Source organism: Macrobrachium nipponense, chromosome 2, assembly GCF_015104395.2.
Source record: "Macrobrachium nipponense isolate FS-2020 chromosome 2, ASM1510439v2, whole genome shotgun sequence".
Lineage (NCBI taxonomy): Eukaryota > Metazoa > Arthropoda > Malacostraca > Decapoda > Palaemonidae > Macrobrachium > Macrobrachium nipponense.
Genome location: NC_087201.1, coordinates 79,828,041 through 79,848,413, shown reverse-complemented (window position 1 = coordinate 79,848,413; position 20,373 = coordinate 79,828,041). Strand labels below are relative to the sequence as shown.

The following is a 20,373-nucleotide window of genomic DNA, read 5'->3' as shown; positions in this document are numbered from 1 at the left end:
ATTTTCAATACTTTCCTGTCATACTGAGGTAACAATGAAGTTATTAATGTAACTAGTTAACCAGACCAGTGTTGCTGGGGGGAAAACTCAGAAGAACTCAAAGAAGCTTCCCTGCACCACTTTGTGCTGATTGTCCCTTTTATCCAGAAATTACTGTACTGACCTGCCCAGTTTAACTGAATGGCAACCAATAAATTCTCTCTCTCTCTCTCTCTCTCTATTTTTACCTTCTTCTTCTCCCTAACACCCCTGCCCCAATACTCTCTCACTTCCTGTTCCTCTCACTCTCTCTCTGTCACACCCTGCCCAACCCCGACCCCCTTTGGTACCATTGATGTCTTACCACCACAGTATTCGATAGTAAGTCATATTTAGTATATATGCCAAAAATCAAAAGTCATATTATTTACTACGTAGTACTATACCGAAAATTAGGTATGATAAATTTGTATTATTAAGTCTAAGGGCTGAACCAGCCCCGTTTTGGGGAAGGTGCCCCACCCTCTCCAGTGCCTTTGGTGCCTTTTATTGCTTGAAACCCCATTAGAAACAATCTTAGGGGTCCCCACTATAACTGCAGAGTTTCATGCCCATCGGACCAGCCGTTTGACTGTGATTGAATAACCGACAGACAGACACACATAACACCCATTATAGTAAGATTATGAAGCAAGCTCTTTCTAGAGGGACATACTCTCACCTGAGACTATTACTCAAGGCTCCTTTTCTTCACTGTTAAGGTTAAGGCCCCACCGAATCCGTCGCGGCGCGTCGCGTGCATCCAACACGGCTATCCGTCTATGAGCGTGTCCGTCTTCTGCGAGAGTGGCCCAACCAGACAAACGAGTGACGGTTACAAAACGGACAGTTCAAACTTCAGCAGCACTTCCCGTCATGAAGGGAACGCGCGAGGTTTTGCTCTGACTCGTTGCTGTCATTCAAATTAGAGGCGTTGAACAGTAGGGAAATCTGGACTCATGACAAATTGAGAACGAGGAAAGAGTGGAGAATATGCAACACTTTCATAAGTTACGACAGTGTCCAGACAAGTTTTTTTAATATTGTTGGATGCCGCCAATAACCTTTGACTTAATTCACGAATATCAATTACAGAAGATCAGTATCAACATAAGAAACTTGTAGTAACTCTGAGGGAAGGATTACTGATTTCGAAATTTGTAAAGCTGTACTGTATTTTATTTATTACAGAAATTAAGATACGTAGATTGTGTGTGTGTGTAAACTGAACACTTTGATACAGTAACTTCTGAAACAAAGGTATTTACATAAATGTATCCATTAGAATATAATAAAAAAAACTACATGAGCCCTTTATCACAACCACAAATCATCACATTTGATTATAACTCAAAGTTGGGCAGGTGGTTCAAATGCAGGTTGTTGTAGGTCTACCTCAATTTCTTCCTTCATGTGGACCCCAGCTCAGAGATGCACGTCCATGAGCGGCTAAAACAAAACGTTTTGTTCCTTGTGCGTCCAGTCGGCCAACGCAATATTGACGCCAAGCACGCTCATGCGCCGTGTGGGGCCACTCGTATTTGAACTATGATAGTTGATCGAAATGCACAAAACGCTTAGCCGTGTTATACGCACGCCACGCGCCGCGACAGATTCGGTGGGGCCTTAGCCTAAGCCAATAACAACTGAAAGGACAATTAACACTGAACAGCCCAGTACAGGATGGCTATAAAAGGAGGGATGATTACTAAATGGACACAATGACATCACAGTTTAGGACTACATATACATCTATATAAATAAATCCATAACTGATGTCTTTACAGGAGGTAATTTACAAAAAGACATTAATAAAATTTGATCTGGAAATGAATTGAGTGAATACAAAACTTTTATAAATCATACATGACATGTTTGTGAAAATTTTATTTACCTGTGTGAATTGGATGTTTTCCTGATAGTAGGGCTGACCTTGAAGGTGTGCATATTGGCTGCACATAGTAATTCTGAAGAATAACACCTGAGTATGCTAAAGCATCTATATTAGGAGTGGGTATCTGTGTAGATCCATGGAATCCAACATCATTAAAACCCTGCAAATTTGTTCACAAATATTAACAACACACTACACATGATGCGAACACATACACAAGATCTCTTTAAGTTAATACATTGCAGTGTTTTTATGACTACACTTGATTTTGGAGTAAACTTGACACTACTTATTTTCAAAATATCTAGCCCTTACTAGTAGTTAGCAGAAGGTATCCATGCAACATTAAATCCAAATCAGTTATTTGATGGTCACTTCCTTTTCAACAGCCAATTTAGGGTCTGTATCATACATTATAGTATCAGAGTCAGTTCTTGACATTTCATGATATGGTTACTTACAAGATCATCAGCAACTATGATTATGATGTGTGGTGGATCTGCACAAACAACTGTAGACTTAAAAGTCTGGAGGATGGCCAATGCAAAGGTTGTAAAAAATATTTCTTTCCCCATTTTGACTTGAAAAATAACTCCTGAAATTAAATAGATATTATTTAGAGTTTATATCCTGAAAACACCTAGTTATAAAACTTGGTATTCAGTTTATGATTTTTTCATAAAACAAAATAAAATAAGTTTTTCAATACAAACCCATACCATATATATTGCTATTTGTCAAAAAATATTTTCCAAACATCCTAGCAGAAAGAACATGTCTCCAATAGGTAAGATGTGTACCTGTTCAGTCAGGTCTGGTAAGTATCAACAATCATTCCAGCTTGCTCTTCATGCCAAAAGCCTTTGATAGCTAAAATGTGGGGCAGGGAAGAAGGCAATTAATGGTAAGGTATGGATTTATTTGAAAAATTAATCTGTTCATATGCAGAATAAACCTTTGGTCTTAACAATAAGAGAACTTTCCAAGCGCCAGCTGGTAACCGGTTAACATAATCAAAGATTGTAAATCAAGGAATCTGTGAGATCAGGCAACTCCTGCGTGTACGAGGTGATAGCTGGTCAGAGACCACGCACCGAACCTCATGACACTTCAGTCTTTCCTTAACCGCCTTGGGGAGTAGACGCTTGTGGTTTGCTCTCCTTCCATGCCAGTCGTTTTGTGCCAGTGTTCTGTCTTTCAATGTGTTGTGTGTGATTGCTTTAGCTTATTATGGCTTCTTCCGAGTCTTCACAGCCTTGTCAACGCATGTGCTCAGGCATTCAGGGTTTCCCATGCTCAAGGTTTTTAGTGTCGTTGGCTACAGATCCACATATGACATGCAGTAGGTGCAGAGCAAATTTTTGAACAGTTATGAATCCCTACCCAGAATGTCGTTCCTGGCCTAAGTCACAGTGGAGGGTTTTTATAGGAAGAGGGAACATCGCAGTTTCGAATCTTCCCTCTTGGGAGGGGTTTTCTTCACCTTGTCTGGATGATTAGGCTGCTCCCTCTCCCTAGATCGTTCTTCCTGTGGCTAGTTCTAGTGTCACCTTCCTTTTCTTCCATTGATTCGTCAATGGAAGTGTTGGGAGTTCCACAGGGTGATGTTATGTTTAATGTAGCCACCTCTCCCTCAGGTTCCAATTATCTTCCTGAGAGGGAGGAGGCTGCACCATCTAATGTCTTTGTTTCAGACTCAGTCATCCAAGATGGCGGCGGTTTGGGCATCCCTTGGGCTATGGGGTTCACCCTCCTTGGATGGAATATTGTCTCATTTCTTGGAGGCTCATACCTCCCCTCAGGCCCCCATTGCTCACCCACCTCCCCCTGGACTCCTCTATGATGGCTCTCGTGTGCTGCTATCTTGTGGAACCTTGCCCAAAGTCTCTGGATCGTGCCTTATCGCTCCGCCAGTGAGGCCATCAACTAGCGCTGGTCATAGAGATGTTGTGACATAACTCCCAGCGCCCTCTCAGCCTATGACGTCGGATGCAGCGGCCGCTCATCCTCCCATCTCTATGATGTCATTGCTTCCCGCTATAACATCATCTCATCATCTTCTCTCTCTGAGCCATCCAAGGCGTTGTTTCAAGCAGTCTTCAAGATGCTGGACTCTGTTTTGGAAGAGAGGTTTTCTGCCTTCGCTGCGAAGATGATGGATCATTAACATAAGGTCTCTTCTCCACCTCTTGCTTCTAAGAGATCTCATAGGATAGGAGATTTATCTCCTTTTCCTTTCTCTTCTCCATCACTGCCTCGTTATCGTATCAGACATTGCAGGATCAAGAACTTTGTGGTTTCGTCTTCTGTGAGCGGGAGTGCATCACCTTCTGCCTCTCACAACCATGTTTCCCCCATGCACTCCGCGTTCATGCAAGTGAGAGGGATGCTCCGCTAGCTGCCCCGCAAGGTCATGCTTCTCCATTGCAGATTCGTGTTCTAGGGTTGACAGTGAAGCTTGCGGAAGGAAGGCATCCTCGTCTTCGTTATATGGTCATGTGTCTCTGGTGCATGCTGGTAATGCATCGTCGTCTTCTCATCACGGCCATGTATCTCCTCATGGACGTGTTCGTGACAGTATGAATGTCAAGTCTTCACCTTCCTTACATGGACGTGTCTCATCCTTGCATGTATGTGCTGATGATTTTGGAAGTACTCCCTCTTCATCTGTTCCGGTTCCAGTTCGGCAATGTAAGGATGATAAGGCGCCGATTAAAAGGTCGAAAGTTGTAGAGACGGGAGTGGCCCAAGCTGTGTTTAAGGATTCTTCACTCGACAAGACTGTGGTTGATGTTCAGGAACGTGAAGCTTCCCTGGCCCGCGGACGTGTTCTATGTTCACCTGGAAGAGGTCTTAACCTTAACAATTAATCACTTTCGAGTAGCTTTCTTCGGCGACATTCCTTGTCTCAGAACCGTGCTCGGTTGGCATCTCACGGACGTGTACATACTTGACTCGTCATACGGCCATGTAAATGATTCCTCCCTTGAATGCATACGTGTTGCCCCTGATGTACATGAACATGATCATTTCACCGATGGTGTATGTGGTTCTTCACACAAGGCTGTACACGGTTCAAGCCAGGACTGTGCACAAGTGTCGTTGCATGATGACACTCGGGAACCTTCGGTCGCAGGGTCTTCGAGTTTTTGAGACTTCTCCTCTACCAATAATGTCCAGAATACTAGCCTTCCTAGGGAACCTTTATCAGTGTTGTTGCAAAAGTGAGGACGATACTACCAAGCCTTGTTCTTCACGTCGTCGGTCACCATTGCCGGAGCAGGAGGGAGACACTCAAGAGGTTTTGTCTTCCTTCAGAGGCTGTAGATCTCATTCATGAGTTCAATAATCTTGAGTAAGGAGTGCAAGCTCAGTCTTCTATCGCCCTACATGCATTTTGAACTTCCCCTGTTGGGCCACGCTCAGTCTGTCTTGCAACGTGTGAATGCTTTGGTGTCGGACTGAGATGGCTCTCTGTGTTCTAAGGGGTCATCCAAGCTTCTGTCTCCTCCTCCTCTCGTACAGCATAGGAAGTACTACTCAACTGATGTAGTTTATTTGATGCCTCTTCACCTTACCCGGACATGATCTGAGGTCGGAAGGTCCTTCCTTGTTGTCTCAAGAGGCCTTAGCTATGGAGACTATAGCAGCTTCCATCTTCCAGACAGTCTCAGACTTGACCTGTGGTCCACCATGATAGCCAAAATTGCTTTGAATAGGTCTGTTGGAGGTTTAGTGATTTCGTCCTCACTCACTAGACTGTTGCAGTCCAGTGGTATGGCATTTTCTTAACCTGGCCCACCTTAGTGCAAACTTGTGGGCCAACCTCCTCCTAGCCAGGAGAGACGCCGCTTTGTACAAGGTGGCGAGTTCAGTGGACTCTTGAGTCTTTATCGGCGCTCAGGAATGGGGACCTAATTGAATCTCAGATTCTGTTCCCGAGGACTGAATTAGAGAATACTATTGACAAACAACATGCAGATACTAAGGACAGGTTAGTTCATCAGGTGGTATCCTAGTCGGAGGCACATTCACGTCGCCCGCCTCCTCCTCCTCCTACTCCTCAGTGACAGGTAAGACCTTCACCTGTTAAATCCCCTAAGGGTTCTGCTTTGGCAAGGGTCTCTCAGGCTAAGTCTAGCAAGCAGCAGCGTCCCTCTCAATCCTGCCCTTACAAGCCTGGTAGGGGCTCTAGACTAGAGGAAGGGGCAGAGGGGGTCGTCAATAGAGTGGGTGCCTCTCCCCCTCCTTTGTCACAAGTAGGGGAATGCCTGGCAGGCCAGTGCGCCAAGTGGCAAAGTTATGGAGCAAAGAAATGGGTGGTAGATGTACTGCGGGTGGGATACCTACCATTCAACTTCTCTCCCCCCTCTTGGATAGACCCTTCCTCAATCAGACATATGCTCGCGACTCCCCAAAGTTCTTAGCTCTTCGGGAGGAAGTGTTGAAAATGCTCAACAAGGGTGCAATAGAGGAAGTAATGTGTCCTTCTCCAGGGTTTTACAGTCAAATTTTCCTAGTACCAAAAGCGAAAGATGACTGGAGACCAGTAATCAACCTTTCCACATTGAATCATTTTGTCAGGAAGACAAGGTTCAAGATGGAGACACCACTGACAGTGATAGCAGCAGTGAGGGACGATGACTTCTTGCTGCCAATAGACCTAAAGAATGTTTACTTCCAGAGCCCTATTCACCTTTTGTACAGGAAGTTTCCTCACTTCACTCTGGGAGAGCAGATATACCAGTTTAAGGTCCTGTGCTTCAGGTTGACCACGTCCCCTCAGGTGTTCACAAGGGTCTTTGCCCTCGTCTCAACATGGGCTCATGCTCAAGGGATTCACCTATAAGGTACCTCAATGACTGGCTGGTCTTAGCAAGCTCCAAGGAGAAACTGCTGCAGGACAGAGATTGTCTTCTTTGGTTTTGTTGGGAGCTAGGCATAATAGTAAACCTACAGAAGTTGAGTTTCATTCCCAGCCACAAAGCCTTTACCTAGGTATTGTTATAGATACAGCAGTGTCGAGAATTTTTCCATTAGACCAGAGGTTGGAGAAGTGGTTAGTGGCACCCAAGCTTCTATTGCAACCAGAACAACCAGCTCACCAATGGCAGGTCCATCTGGGGATTTTGTCTTCTCTGGAGAAGCTGGTCCCTCATGGTCGTTTTCATCTTCGACTCTGCAATGGAGATTGAAAGACTTCTGATCCCTGGCAGGAGATTCCCCTCATCAGAGAGTTCCTCTGTCCTAAGAGGTGAGGCAAACCTTCGTTAGTAGTTGGACAACCAGAATCTCTTGGTGGGTATCCCTCTGTGTTCTCCCCCTCCGGACTTCCTTCTGTTTTCAGATGCCTCTATCATGGGTCGGGGTGCTCATCTAGGGGACCTCATTGCGTCATGAGTTTGGGGTGCAAAAGACAAGCTGCTACACGTCAACCTTTTAGAGGTGAAGGCAGCTTTTCTGGGTCTGAGTGAGTTTTGGGAGAAGGTAGAGGGTCATTCAGTGGTTCTGATGTCGTCCGACACCATGGTGGTCACCTATGTGAACAAACTGGTGGGTCTAGTGTCTCGTCACCTCCATTCGTTGATGGTCGAATTACACCAATGGGCAATCAACAATTTGGTGGAGCTCTCTGCAACCATAACAGCTAGCTCACCAGTGGCAGGTCCTTCTGGGGATTTTGTCTTCTCTGGAGAAGCTGGTCCCTCATGGTCGTCTTCATCTTCAGTCTCTGCAATGGAGATTGAAAGACATCTGGTCCCCAGCAGGAGATTCCCCTCTTCAGAGTTCCTCTGTTCGAAGAGGTGAGTCAGGATCTTCGTTGGTGGTTGGATGACCAGAATCTCATGGTGGGTATCCCTCTTCGTTCACCCCTTCCAGACTTCCTTCTGTTTTCAGATGCCTCCATCATGGGTTGTGGTCCTCATCTAGGAGACCTCATTGCGTCAAGCATTTGGGTTGCAGAAGACAAGCTGTTACACATCAACGTTTTGGAGCTGAAGGCAGCTTTTCTGGGTCTGAGAGAGTTTCGAGAGAAGGTAGAGGGTCATTCAGTAGTTCTGATGTCATCCAACAACACCACAGTGGTCACCTATGTGAACAACAGGTGGGTCTAGTGTCTCGTCACCTCCATTCGTTGATGGTCAAGTTACACCAGTGAGCAATCAACAATTGGGTGGGGCTCTCTGCCAGATACATTCCAGGCAAGAGGAATGTGGTCGCCGACAGGCTGAGTCATCAGGCCCAAATCCTGGGCATGGAGTGGTCTCTGCTTCAGGTCGTGGCAGACAGGCTCTTTCAGGTTTGGGGAGAGGCCTATGCTGGACCTCTTCTCACCTCGCTTCAACAAGAAGCTGGAAGTTTACTGTTCAGTGGTTCCAGATCCTTTGCTCTAGCAAAGGACACCTTCCAACACCCTTGGGACAACATCGAGGAGTACGCCTTCCCCCCGTTTTGCCTAATCCATCAAGTTCTGAACAGGGTGATGAGTTCTCAAAATCTCAGGATGACTTTGGTAGCTCCTCTGTGGCCACAAGCAGAATGGTTCCCAGACCTTCTGTCAGAGGTTCTAAGAGAGATTCCCCAGTGGCGACAGCTTCTTTGCCAGCCTCATGTCGAAACGTTTCACCAGTCAGTAGAATGCGTCTCTTCAAGGATGGAGACTTATCAAGTATCTCCTCCAAGCGAGAGATTTTTCTCAGGGGGCAAAAGGACGTAACTCCAGTTACCTCAGGAAGTTCTCTTCAGCAGTTTACCAGAGGATATGGGCAGTTTATTGTGATTGGTGTTGTCGACAGGGTTTCTCTCCACTCAAAACCTCCGTTCACCTTATAACAGATTTTTTTTTATCTTTCTCAGGGATGAGAATGGCCTTTCTGTGCCTGCTATCTGGGGGCTACTGAGCAACTGGCAGATCTCCTTGTTGTTCAGGGGTATTGAGCAGACCTGTTCTCCAATGGAACTGAAGCCTCCAGCATGGGATGTTTCGCTTGTCCTGAGAAGTCTCACTCAAGCTCCATTTGAGCCCTTGCGTTGATCATCAGACAGGGATTTGATGCTGAAGACAGTTTTTCTGTTGGCCTTGGCTTCTTTGAAAAGGGTTGAGGAGCTTCAAGGCCTAAATTATGATGTGAATCATACCAGGGGTTGGGGGTCCGTGACCTTCAAGTTTGTCCAGGAATTCATGGCCAAGACTCAGAATCCCTCAGGGCATGACAATAGATTTGCCTCTTTTTCCGTTACATCTTTGAATGCCTTTGTAAACAATGACCTGCAAGAGCTCTTGCTATGTCCTGTCAGAGCCCTCCGTTGCTATTTAAAAGGCTCGCCATTTAAGACCTAGGTGTCGTAGGCTTTTTGTTAGCACTGGTCGGTCCAGAAAAGAGGTTTCCAAGAACACCATTTCTTTCTGGATCCGTGAGGCGTTCAAGCAGGCTTACTTGTCTCTTGATGGTTCTGTCGTTGAGTTTGTGCAGGCTAGAGCACATGACGTCAGAGGTATAAGTTCCTCTCTGGCATTTAAGAATTTTGCTGTTCATAGGATTTTGAATGCCGGTATCTGATTACGTCAATCCATGTTCACTTCTTTTTACCTAAGAGATGTGGCCGACAGGTCTTTGAACATTTTTTCCTTGGGTCCTGTGGTGGCTGCCCAACAAGTTGTGCAATTCACCCAGTGCCCTTCACAGGGCAACTTTGTATCTTAACTATGATGGTTGTGTAGGAGAGAGAATGAGAGAGTTGGCTGGTCCCTTTCTTTCTCTTCCTACAGGCAGGTTGAGGAATGGACACGTCATATGCTGGTCTGATACAGGTGAGTAAGGTAGTCATACTGAGTTGTTTTCCTTTATGTTGTTGAAATAATCAAACCTTCTATTCATTAGCAAATTCTCCTCTCTCTCTCTAGCAAGGGGGAGTGAGTAATGGAGCAAACCCCTCTGGCTATATGGTTTGTTATATGAACAGTTAGAATTTTCTTTGGTTCCCTATATGCAATGAATCTGCTCATATATCATTGTGTTTCAACCCAGATGGCTAAGTTGTTAGATAACAGTTTACCTAGCTTCTCATGGGCATGGAGCCACCTTCTTTAGAACTCGTTCTTCTAGGAAGGTTGGTCAGGTGGGCTAACTCCCAGCCAGTTTAGGATACTTGTGTCTCCCACCAAATATATGTCTATCCTATTGTTAAGACTAAAGGTTTATTCCACATATGAGCAAATGACAAATTTTTAATCCATTTGTATATTTCATTGCTAACAAACCTGAGGTCTAACGTTTTACTACCCACCTCTAACTGCCCCTCTCTCTCTTTTATTATATGTCCTGGGTTGGGGAAAAGACTGAAGTGTCACGAGGTCTGGTGCACAGTCTCTGACCAGCTATCACCTCATACACGCAGGAGTTGCCAGATCTCACAGAATCCTTGCTTTACAATCTTTGATCGTGTTAACCGGTTACCAGCTGGCGCTTGGAAAGTTATCCTATTGTTAAGACCTCTGGTTTGTTAGCTATGAAAAATACTAATTGATGAAAAATTTGTCATTTTGCAATTATTTTGTTCCTACCTACAAGGTTTTATCAGAATCCAAAACAAATCAACTAGTACTTTAACATGACCTTTAACCTTAAATTAATAGGTTAAGGTAAGAAAAAAATATTCAAAAAAAGTCCTCCAACAATGTAACAGTGATGACTTCTGAAATTCAGAGGACTATAACTATCAGTTACTAAAATATAACGGAAAATATTTAAGGTTTAAACCTTAAATGGACATTTGAAGAAATGTAAAATGACAATTTGTCGAAAATTGCATTTTTCCTAACTATACAAACCTGAGGTCCTTTAACAATAGGAAGGTAACGAGCGGCAGCTGGGACGGTCGTAAGCTTCGAACAAGGGGAGAACGGTAGTTAACTGCTTGTCCGATCGTGCGTGCGCCCGCGCGCCCGAGAGGTGAAGAATCACTTTTGCTTTAGGCCCATGCAAAAAGTTGCAGAGTGAGGGGTGGCATGAGGTGGGACTATATGTAAAGGACCTCAGGTTTGTATAGTTAGGAAAAATGCAATTTTCGACAAATTGTCATTTGTTCCGATACGTAATACAAACCCTCGGTCCTTTAACAATAGGAAGACTCACTTATTGGTGGGAGGAATCTGAGTCTTTTTGGTGAACAGACTGGTGTTCGTCCAACCCTGGAGTGCCTCCCTGGTCGTAAGAGCAAGGGAGGGATCCAAACCTCTGTCCGATTGATCGGGGTGTGCACCGCAGGATCAATGGTCAGACCTCTGGGCCAAGTACTAAGAGAGAGGCAAGCGTATCTCTTCGTACCAGCAAGCAAGAACTTGTTCCTGTTTGCAAGAGACAATCATAAAAATGATATTGTTAATATACAATAAAGTTTTGTACATACTTACCTGGCAGATATATACTTAGCTTAGGTCTCTGACGTCACGACAGAAAATTCAAAACTACGGCACACGCTACAGGTAGGTCAGGTTGATCTACCTTACCCGACCGCTGGGTGGCGGATGTAAGAACCAGTCCCCCTTTCTTGTCAGATTATTTTCTTCCACCTGTCTCCTGAGGGGGGAGGCTGGCGGCGGGCCATCAATCGTATATATCTGCCAGTAAGTATGTACAAAAATGATATTGTTAAGATACAATAAAGTTTTTGTACATACTTACCCGGCAGATATATACTTAGCTATAGACTCCGTCGTCCCCGACAGAAATTCGAATTTCGCGGCACACGCTGCAGGTAGGTCAGGTGATCTACCGCCCCTGCCGCTGGGTGGCAGGAATAGGAACGATTACCGTTCTAGAACCAGATTTTCTCTTCCACCTGTCTCCTGAGGGGAGGTTGGGTGGGCCATCAATCGTATATATCTGCCAGGTAAGTATGTACAAAAATGATATTGTTAAGATACAATAAAGTTTTGTACATACTTACCTGGCAGATATATACTTAGCTATAGACTCCGTCGTCCCCGACAGGAAATTCGAATTTCGCGGCACACGCTGCAGGTTAGGTCAGGTGATCTACCGCCCCTGCCGCTGGGTGGCAGGAATAGGAACGATTACCGTTCTAGAACCAGATTTTCTCTTCCACCTGTCTCCTGAGGGGAGGTTGGGTGGGCCATCAATCGTATATATCTGCCAGGTAAGTATGTACAAAACTTTATTGTATCTTAACAATATCATTTTTGTACATGGAACTTACCCAGCAGATATATACTTAGCTGATTGACACCCTTGGTGGTGGGAAAGAGACAACTATTTACTGAATAGACAGGTACACATACGTTGTAGGTAATAAATAAATAAAACCTTGGTTCCTACTTGATCAGGCGGAAGCCTCCATGGCTAATGCCTAGGAAATCTGCTTCGCCTCAAGAGGCCTCAGCGAGGATGTGACCTATGGCTAAGAGTTCCTTGTGGGTCTGTCGATGGGGTCTTATCCATTTACTCGACAGAGCCTCTTACATGACAATATGCCTATGCCTAGTGGCATAATTAAGGAGCACAACACCGATCCCGATCACCTGATCCTAACACGAGGGTTAGTGCTTAAGTTGAAAAGAGTTATCTACAAACTCCTTTCAAACAACCCAAAGAAAAAACACGACGTTAAATAAAATTTAACTCACTAGTTAAGGATCAGTATCTGCTCCCTATCCCAGCAATGTATCCGCAGACACGTATCAACCAAGAGAGAAGGATCCCTCGAAGGTTATCTTGACATCCTTCGGATAATGGGAAGTCAACACAGAGTTGCATCTCCCGTATGTGACAGCTAATATGTCCTTATGACATATTGTTAGGGAAAGAACAAGAATTCGGAAAAAGCTCGCACTTCATGCGCTTTTAATTCTCAGCTGTTTGAAGGAATCATCAATGCACTTATCAAGTGCTTAGGAGATCACAATGTCTCAAAGAAGGCCAAGGGCGTTCTTTGATATAGATCTCTTCTGGGTGAAGCCTGGAGCCTGGCTAGCGCTTGGCAGGCGCTAGCGCCTGTCTAGCGCCTCGCGCCTGGCTGGAGCCTTGCGCCTGAATGGCGCCTAGAGCCTGGCTGGAGCCTCGCGCCTAGATGGCGCCTTGCGCCTGGCTGGCGCTAGCGCCTGGCTGGTGCCTGATTGGCTCCTCCTTCCTGGCTAGCGCCTCGCGCCTGGCTGGAGCCTTGCGTCTGGCTGGTGCCTTGCGCCTGGAAGGCACCTGGAGCCTGGCAGAAGACTTCATGATTACTGTCTATGAGTCTGCATGCCTCAAGAGTTTCAGCGAGGTAGGGACCTATGACTGACAAACCCTTCTGGATCATGTCAATGGGGGCTAGCCCGCTTACACGACAGAGCCTTCCTCGGATCGTGCCAATGGGGGCTGACCCACTTACATGGCAGAGCCTTACCTGTATCATATCAATGGGGACTAGCCCTCTTACATGACAGAGCTTTAGGTTTCTCTTACTGGAAGGAGCCTTGCGTCTGGATGGATCCTCAATCCTGACTGGAGCCTAGCCTTGAAGGAGCCCTGGCACCTGGATGGCGCCTGGCTGGCTTCTAGAGCCTGGCTGGCTCCTAGAGCCTGGCTGGCTCCTAGAGCCTGCCTGGCTCCTAGAGCCTGCCTGGCTCCTAGAGCCTGGCTGGCTCCTAGAGCCTGGCTGGCTCCTAGAGCCTGGCTGGCTCCTAGAGCCTGGCTGGCTCCTAGAGCCTGGTTGGCTCCTAGAGCCTGCTGGCTCCTAGAGCCTGGCTGGCTCCTAGAGCCTGGCTGGCTCCTAGAGCCTGCTGGTTCTAGAGCCTGGCTGGCTCCTAGAGCCTGGCTGGCTCCTAGAGCCTGGCTGGCTCCTAGAGCCTGGCTGGCTCCTAGAGCCTGGCTGGCTCCTAGAGCCTGGCTGGCTCCTAGAGCCTGGCTGGCTCCTAGAGCCTGGCTGGCTCCTAGAGCCTGGCTGGCTCCTAGAGCCTGGCTGCTCCTAGAGCCTGGCTGGCTCCTAGAGCCTGGCTGGCACCCTCGCGCCTGGCTTGGCTCCTCCACACTTGCTGGAGCTTCGAGCTTGGAAGAGTCTCTAGGCTGTCTGACGATGTCCACATCGGACACTCTTATATCTGTCCGATTTGTTCGCCACTGGCGCATTTGCGCCAGGTTGGAGGCCCGCTCCTTCTCAGTATCCGACCATGACAGAGTTTCCGTGGAACTGTCCGCCTCTGGCGTTTTTCGCCTGTATTGGCATTTGGCGCTTGGCTGGCGCTACATTGTCCGAGAGTCCTGAACAACCACATAGTTTATCAGGAGACTGGAGAAGGGTGGAAGAAATTCTTCCCCTTTGAGCTTTTGGCCCTGGCCAGGGGAGGTGATTAGTCAGCTACACCCAGTAGACGACAGGATATCTAACAACACGAGAGAGAAGAGTCTTCCTCCGAGGAGGATCCTTCGTGAACACTTCTTTTGCTAACGAGATCTCTTCTTACATGTTGATGAGGTTCCTCGTTGCAGTATTCTATCCTTGCCCGAAGGAAGGGAAGGAGTCTGGAAGTCGAAGGAGACTCTGAGCTGAAATTGGCGGAACCCTGATTTCTAGCTCTTATTGTATCCTTCTGAATACCTTCTGGGAAGCATTTTGAGCCCTCATCGCACCCCGAAGACTCTGTAGGCAAACGTTTTTAAACCATATCTTCTTCTGTAGATGAAAATGTAAGTACCCTGCTGGGCAACTAAACTTCTCTCTGAAAGCGTTGCGTCAGGAATAGAGGGATTTATTTCTTTTGACCCGACATACTATGCTGGCAAGAACCCATTGCCGAGTCTCCATTGAATCTGATGCGAGATTCCAATGCACCAAAAAATTCACTTGTCTTCTTGGTCGTTTAGGGCTAAAGAGAAACAAAGAATTCCTTCATAAACTTCCTCAAAGAAGTCAGATGAGGAGCAGTTCCATTTTGTCGGAACACGGAATCTGTGGCCACAAAAAAAAAAAAAAAATCCCATTCGAAGTACATGATATCCTACTCTTGTCGTATTGCGGTATCGTATAAGATCCCGAAGATCTTAATCTTCTGTTATCTCTAATTCCCTTTGTAGAGACAGAGTATGGCCTTTAACTGCGTCTTTGATAGCAGATATATACTAGGTGATTCTTCCCTCTGAAAGTGAAGAAAAAACCTCGCTATGTTGGTTCACAGAGGTATCGGAAGAGGACAGTTTCCTCATTCCCTAACACGATCTGCAGCAATTCTATGTTTTAGCCATGACTATTGTCATTTACCTTGAAAAAAACCTCTCATTCATGTCCACTTCTGGTCAGTCTGCACGCGGACAGACTCAGAGTGGAGAGGTTTTATAGGTCTATTTATAATAGATTCTGATAGAATATCCAGATACTCTTGGAAAAGCCTTACGAAACATGCTGTGAGAAGAACGTGACTTCTGTGAATCCACCTCTCTAAGGCAAACGAGGCATACATCCTCTCTTCCTTTGACGCCCAATTATCTTAATATCTGTTAAGAATTTATAACTATGGGGAAAAAGGCTAAAGTTTATTCCCCTTCTTTAAAATTTAAAGATGTCTTATATTGCTACCTCTCTTGGTTCGAGGAAAAAGAAGCAGTCTAAAGGAAGCCTGTTCGTCTTCTACCTTACAAAGAGATCTATGAAGAAGACTTTCCGCAGGTTCTCACAAACTCTTTCAATAAATGTTAGACATACGTTAACAGATTATCTTCGATCGAGAAGGTTCTCACGGACATGCAAAATCTTGCATCGAACCTCTTAAGGATCGTTACGTTCCGTGTCTGTTCCCAAATAGGTTCTCTTTTTGTTAACGCGAACCGGGGCGAAAAAAAGAGATTCTCGATGCTCTTTGCGATATGAGAGAGTCGTGGAATTGGCCTAAGTGATTAAAATAAATCATTTCATCATTCCTTGTAAGCGACCCCTTTTCGATTAAATGGGTAACGAAATCAGGAACGAATCTTGCCGTTACCGAGCCTGCTGTCCGAGAGGCTACTGGACTCTTTAAGTTAATAACTCGCTAAAACGAGAAAATATCTTGGATGGTGCTTCTGGCACAATTTGCGCCAGGCTGGCGCTTCCTTCTAGTTCTTTTTAGGTTATGTGCCATAACATCTATGCCTTTATGGTACCCGACATCCTTCACATGTTAATTCCGTTCTAAGTGGGAAAAAAACTTTTATATACGTAGTATAGTCCATTCAGGGAAACAACTTCTGCCACTAAGAGAATGTTTCCCATCCGACTCACCCAACTTCTCTTGAGCAATATCCGAATTTAAAAAGGGTGTGTGTCGTTTCTCGAAAGGAGAGAGAATTATATATCGCGCGCTGCCGTATTAGAATCCTTTATAATCTGTCACATTGTGGTAAACAGCATTAATCTAGGAAACCTTTGTAAGGATACTAGGAATTCTGTAGTTAACTCGGTATGTGCAAGACTTGACCATACCGTAGTCTTAAAGTGAATTCTACTACTCATTCATCTTCTCACTAAGCATGTACTCTAATAAGCCATGCTTTCGTAAGCATTGAGAGCATTATACAATATAGAGTTTCGCTGCGTTAGAATCCTTTAAAAATGGTTACCTACGGTAAACAGCATTGAAATGTAATATCTTTCTTATTGAAAGCTTCTTAGCAAAAGGCAGACAATATTTATTTATGTTTGCTTAACTATCCCCTCAATCCGAGGCTAACCTCGATTGTAGGGAGAGACACGGTATTCATTCCATCCCGCAGGAGAGAGACATGTTACCGCCCACTCATGACCGACACCTACAAGATACTGCGTTGGTGTCTAAGCGATAGCAGTCTCGTTAGCCGACTGGCCTTACTCTTCCAGAGTTGCAGCTACTCCATTTAATAAAGGAATCTTATAACATTATTATCGAACTTCAGGAAGTTCTTATAATGCATATCTAAGCGAAACAAGACTTCGATAATCTAGAAGCTAAGTAGGTGTTGTCTTAACAATCCCTTTCAGCGTAGTCCTTCCTAGGAAATTCCTGGAAGGATACTGGTAATTGAGTTGCTCAGCAAAGAAGTAACTACGGTATGTGCTTATGATTTGCCGTATCGTATTCCTCATACAGCAGATACTCTACTACCTTCTTTCCCTGCCGAGGGAGATAGAGAAAGGATATTCTGGCGCCTGGATCCTTGCACCTAGCGCCTGGAATGTTCCGCGCGCCTGGAATGTTCCGCACGCTAGAAAGGGAGACTCGCTCCTGGGAACGTTCCGCTTGCGTGGAAGGTCCCGTGCGCCCTGACAGTTCCGAGCGCCTACTAGACCCCTTTTAGAAAGAGCCTCTTGCCGGAAACGTTCAATGGAAGGATCGTTCTGATTGCCACTCTACTGTAAGGCTCCTTGCTCTAGCCGTCTGTTTTTCTGGCGCAATTGCGCCAGGCTGGCGCTTCGTCTCTTTGAAGGCGCCTTGCGCAAGAAAAATTTTCTAGAACGCGGCTCGCGTTTGGTTGTAGGAACGCGGCTCGCGCTAGTCTGTTAGCTGGAACGCTAGCTTGCTGGAACGCGGCTTCCTGGCTGGCAGCGGCTGGCTCTTGCTCAGTGTTCTCTTAGTTTTCAGAGAACGCGCTAGATCACTCCAAACATACATTCTTCGTCTTTTCGGATGTAAGATGAAGAGACGCACTTTTTTTAAGGATGCCTTATCAATGGCTATCCTTGGCAGTCTGGGACGTTCTACAGAACCTGCCGAGGGGACGACTGAACGGTGGGGGTTCTCCCTACACCTTCCTGCGGCTGTCGACTTTCCTCCTCCACTGGGTCTGGGAGTTTGGAAGAGGTCTAGGCCTGGAAGCGCTACGGAGCGATCAGACGCACCCTCCACTGCACTGGGAACACTATATTCACTTCTTACCTTTTTAGAGCTCGCCTTTTGAGCTCCATCCATTTATCTTCAAATTTGCACATATGAATTTGTAGATTCTGTGGAGTAAGGTGGTGATGAGGATGCAAACAACTACTAGAATTGTCAATACTCTAACTGCTCGTTAGTACGAGAGCTCTTAAAGCTTCTAAAGGAAGCGTATCTAGTTATATGCTTTCTGACTTCCTAAAGTAGGAAGTTAGATCTTATATTTCCTTCATCAAGTTCTATTCCCTTATTGCAAAATGAAATTGTTAAGATACAATAAAGTTTTACACATACTTACCTGGCAGATATATACTTAGCTTATGTCTCCGACGCCCGACAGAATTCAAAACTCGCGGCACACGCTACAGGTAGGTCAGGTGATCACCCCCTACCGCCGCTGCTGGCGGTAATAGGAATCATTCCCGTTTTCTGACAGAATTTTTCTTCCTCCTATCTCCGAGGGGAGGAGGTGGGTGGGCCATTAAACGTATATATCTGCCAGGTAAGTATGTGTAAAACTTTATTGTATCTTAACAATTTCATTTTTACACATGCAACTTACCCGGCAGATATATACTTAGCTGATTGACACCCTTGGAGGAGGGTAAGAGATAGTTAATCAATATGAATAGCAATTCAAAAACAGGGAAAACAACTTCTGTTGTTTAGGTACTAAAAATAAAAATAAACTAATTACCTTGATTCCTACCTTATTGGGCAGAAGACTTCATGAGAACTGTCTATGAGTCTGCTTGCCTCGAGAGTTCCAGTGACGATGAGACCTACACTGAGAACCCTTCTGGATCATGTCAATGGGGGCGAGCCCGCTTACTCGACAGAGCCTTATTTGGATCATACCAATGGGGCCTATCCCACTTACATGGTAGAGCCTTCACCTTTGTCGTATCAACGGGGACTAACCCTCTTACAAGACAGAGCCTAGGTCCAAAACATTACAAGGAGCATGAAAACAACCAATCTCGACCACCTGACCACACTACTTGTTTATACACTACGAATTGAAAATGGTACTTTTTCCTGACCACTTTCAATCGACCATAAAAACACACACACAAGATTAAAATCCCTAATCTATCTAAACTAAGCTAGATTGGTTTCAGCCCCCATGTCCCCAGCACCGAATCCGCAGACACGTAAGGTCCCCGAGAGCGAAGCACTTATCATAAGTCACACGTACATCTCTCAAATAGTTAGACGCAAACACAGAATTGCATCTCCAATATGTGGATCCAATTAAATCGTTTAACGACCTATTCTTTTTTTGGAAAGCTAATGAGGTTGCTACGGCTCTTGACCTCATGTGCTTTCACTTTCAGCTGCCCGAGGTATTCCTCTTCACAGGCAACATGTGCTTCTTTAATAGTTTCTCTGATAAAGAAAGCCTGTGCATTCTTTGACATCGTTCTTCTCGGATCTCTTACCGAGCACCAAAGGCTCTCTGAGTTTCCTCCCATTTGTTTTTTTTTTCCTCTCTAGATAGAACTTGAGGCTCCTTACCGGACACAAAGTTCTCTCTATTTCTCTCACCCTACCAGGGAAGTCCAATCCTTTAACTTCAAACGTCCTTGGCCAAGGCTTAGAAGGATTCTCATTTTTTGCTAAAAATAGGGGGGGTTAAATGAACACACTGCAGAATCCTTTCTGAAGCCACTGTGCCTTCTAAAGCCTGTAGTTCACTAATCTTTTAGATGATGCTAATGAAAGCAAAGAGAAAAATTGATTTTCTAGTCAAGTCTCTGAACGTTGAGTTATTGGGAGGTTCAAATTTCTTTGACATGAGAAACCTCAGTACCACATCCAGGTTCCAGCTGGGTGTTCTGGCTGTCTTGGACTTCGAAGTCTCAAATGATTTAATCAAATCGTGTAAATCTTGTCATCTGTGATGTTTAGCCCTGTATGTCTAAACACCAAGGAAAGCATACTTTTATAACCTTTTATAGTCGAGACTGCAAGGTTACATTTTATTCTCAAATATAATAGGAAATCTGCTATTTCCGTCACAGAGGTACTGGAAGAGGATACATTCTGATTCCTGGCCCACCTTCGGAACACTTCCCACTTCGACTGGTACACGCGTATCGTTGACGGCCTCCTGGCCCTTGCAATTGCCTTTGCAGCAGCGCGTGAAAATCCCTTCGCTCTGACGAGTCCTTCGACAGTCTGAAGGCAGTCAGACCGAGCGCGGGGAGGTTTTTGTGGTATCTGTCGAAGTGGGGCTGTCTGAGAAGATCGTTCCGTAAAGGAAGGTACCTTGGAAAATCTATCATCCATTCCAGTACCTCTGTGAACCACTCTTGAGCTGGCCAAAATGGGGCGATTAGGGTCAGTTTTACTCCTTTCGTCAGAACAAACTTCCTTATTACGTTTCCTATGATCTTGAAAGGAGGAAAAGCGTAGCCGTCTATTCCTTCCCAATTTAGGAGTAGGCCGTCTATCGCTACTGCTCTTGGATCTGAAATCGGAGAGCAGTAGTTCTCCAGCCTGGCATTCCAATGAGTTGCAAACAGGTCTATGTTTGACCTTCCCCAAAGGTTCCAAATTTGATTGCAGACCTCTGAGT

General features: G+C 45.4%; 1 protein-coding gene across 9 annotated transcripts in view; it reads right to left on the bottom strand.

Moving 5' to 3' along the window:
* LOC135220698 (arylsulfatase B-like) overlaps positions 1-20,373 on the bottom strand; it is a 160,173-nt gene that overhangs the window by 126,194 nt on the left and 13,606 nt on the right. For 8 of the 9 annotated variants that reach the window (XM_064258101.1, XM_064258099.1, XM_064258100.1 and 5 more), the window contains exons 2-3: positions 2,374-2,507; positions 1,913-2,072 (exon numbers count right to left, since the gene is read on the bottom strand). In XM_064258101.1, the coding sequence (XP_064114171.1) occupies positions 1,913-2,072; positions 2,374-2,507 (294 nt within the window). Of the gene's footprint in view, positions 1-1,912; positions 2,073-2,373; positions 2,508-10,201; positions 10,223-20,373 lie in introns of those variants that run through there. The other variant, XM_064258107.1, reaches the window with a different exon arrangement.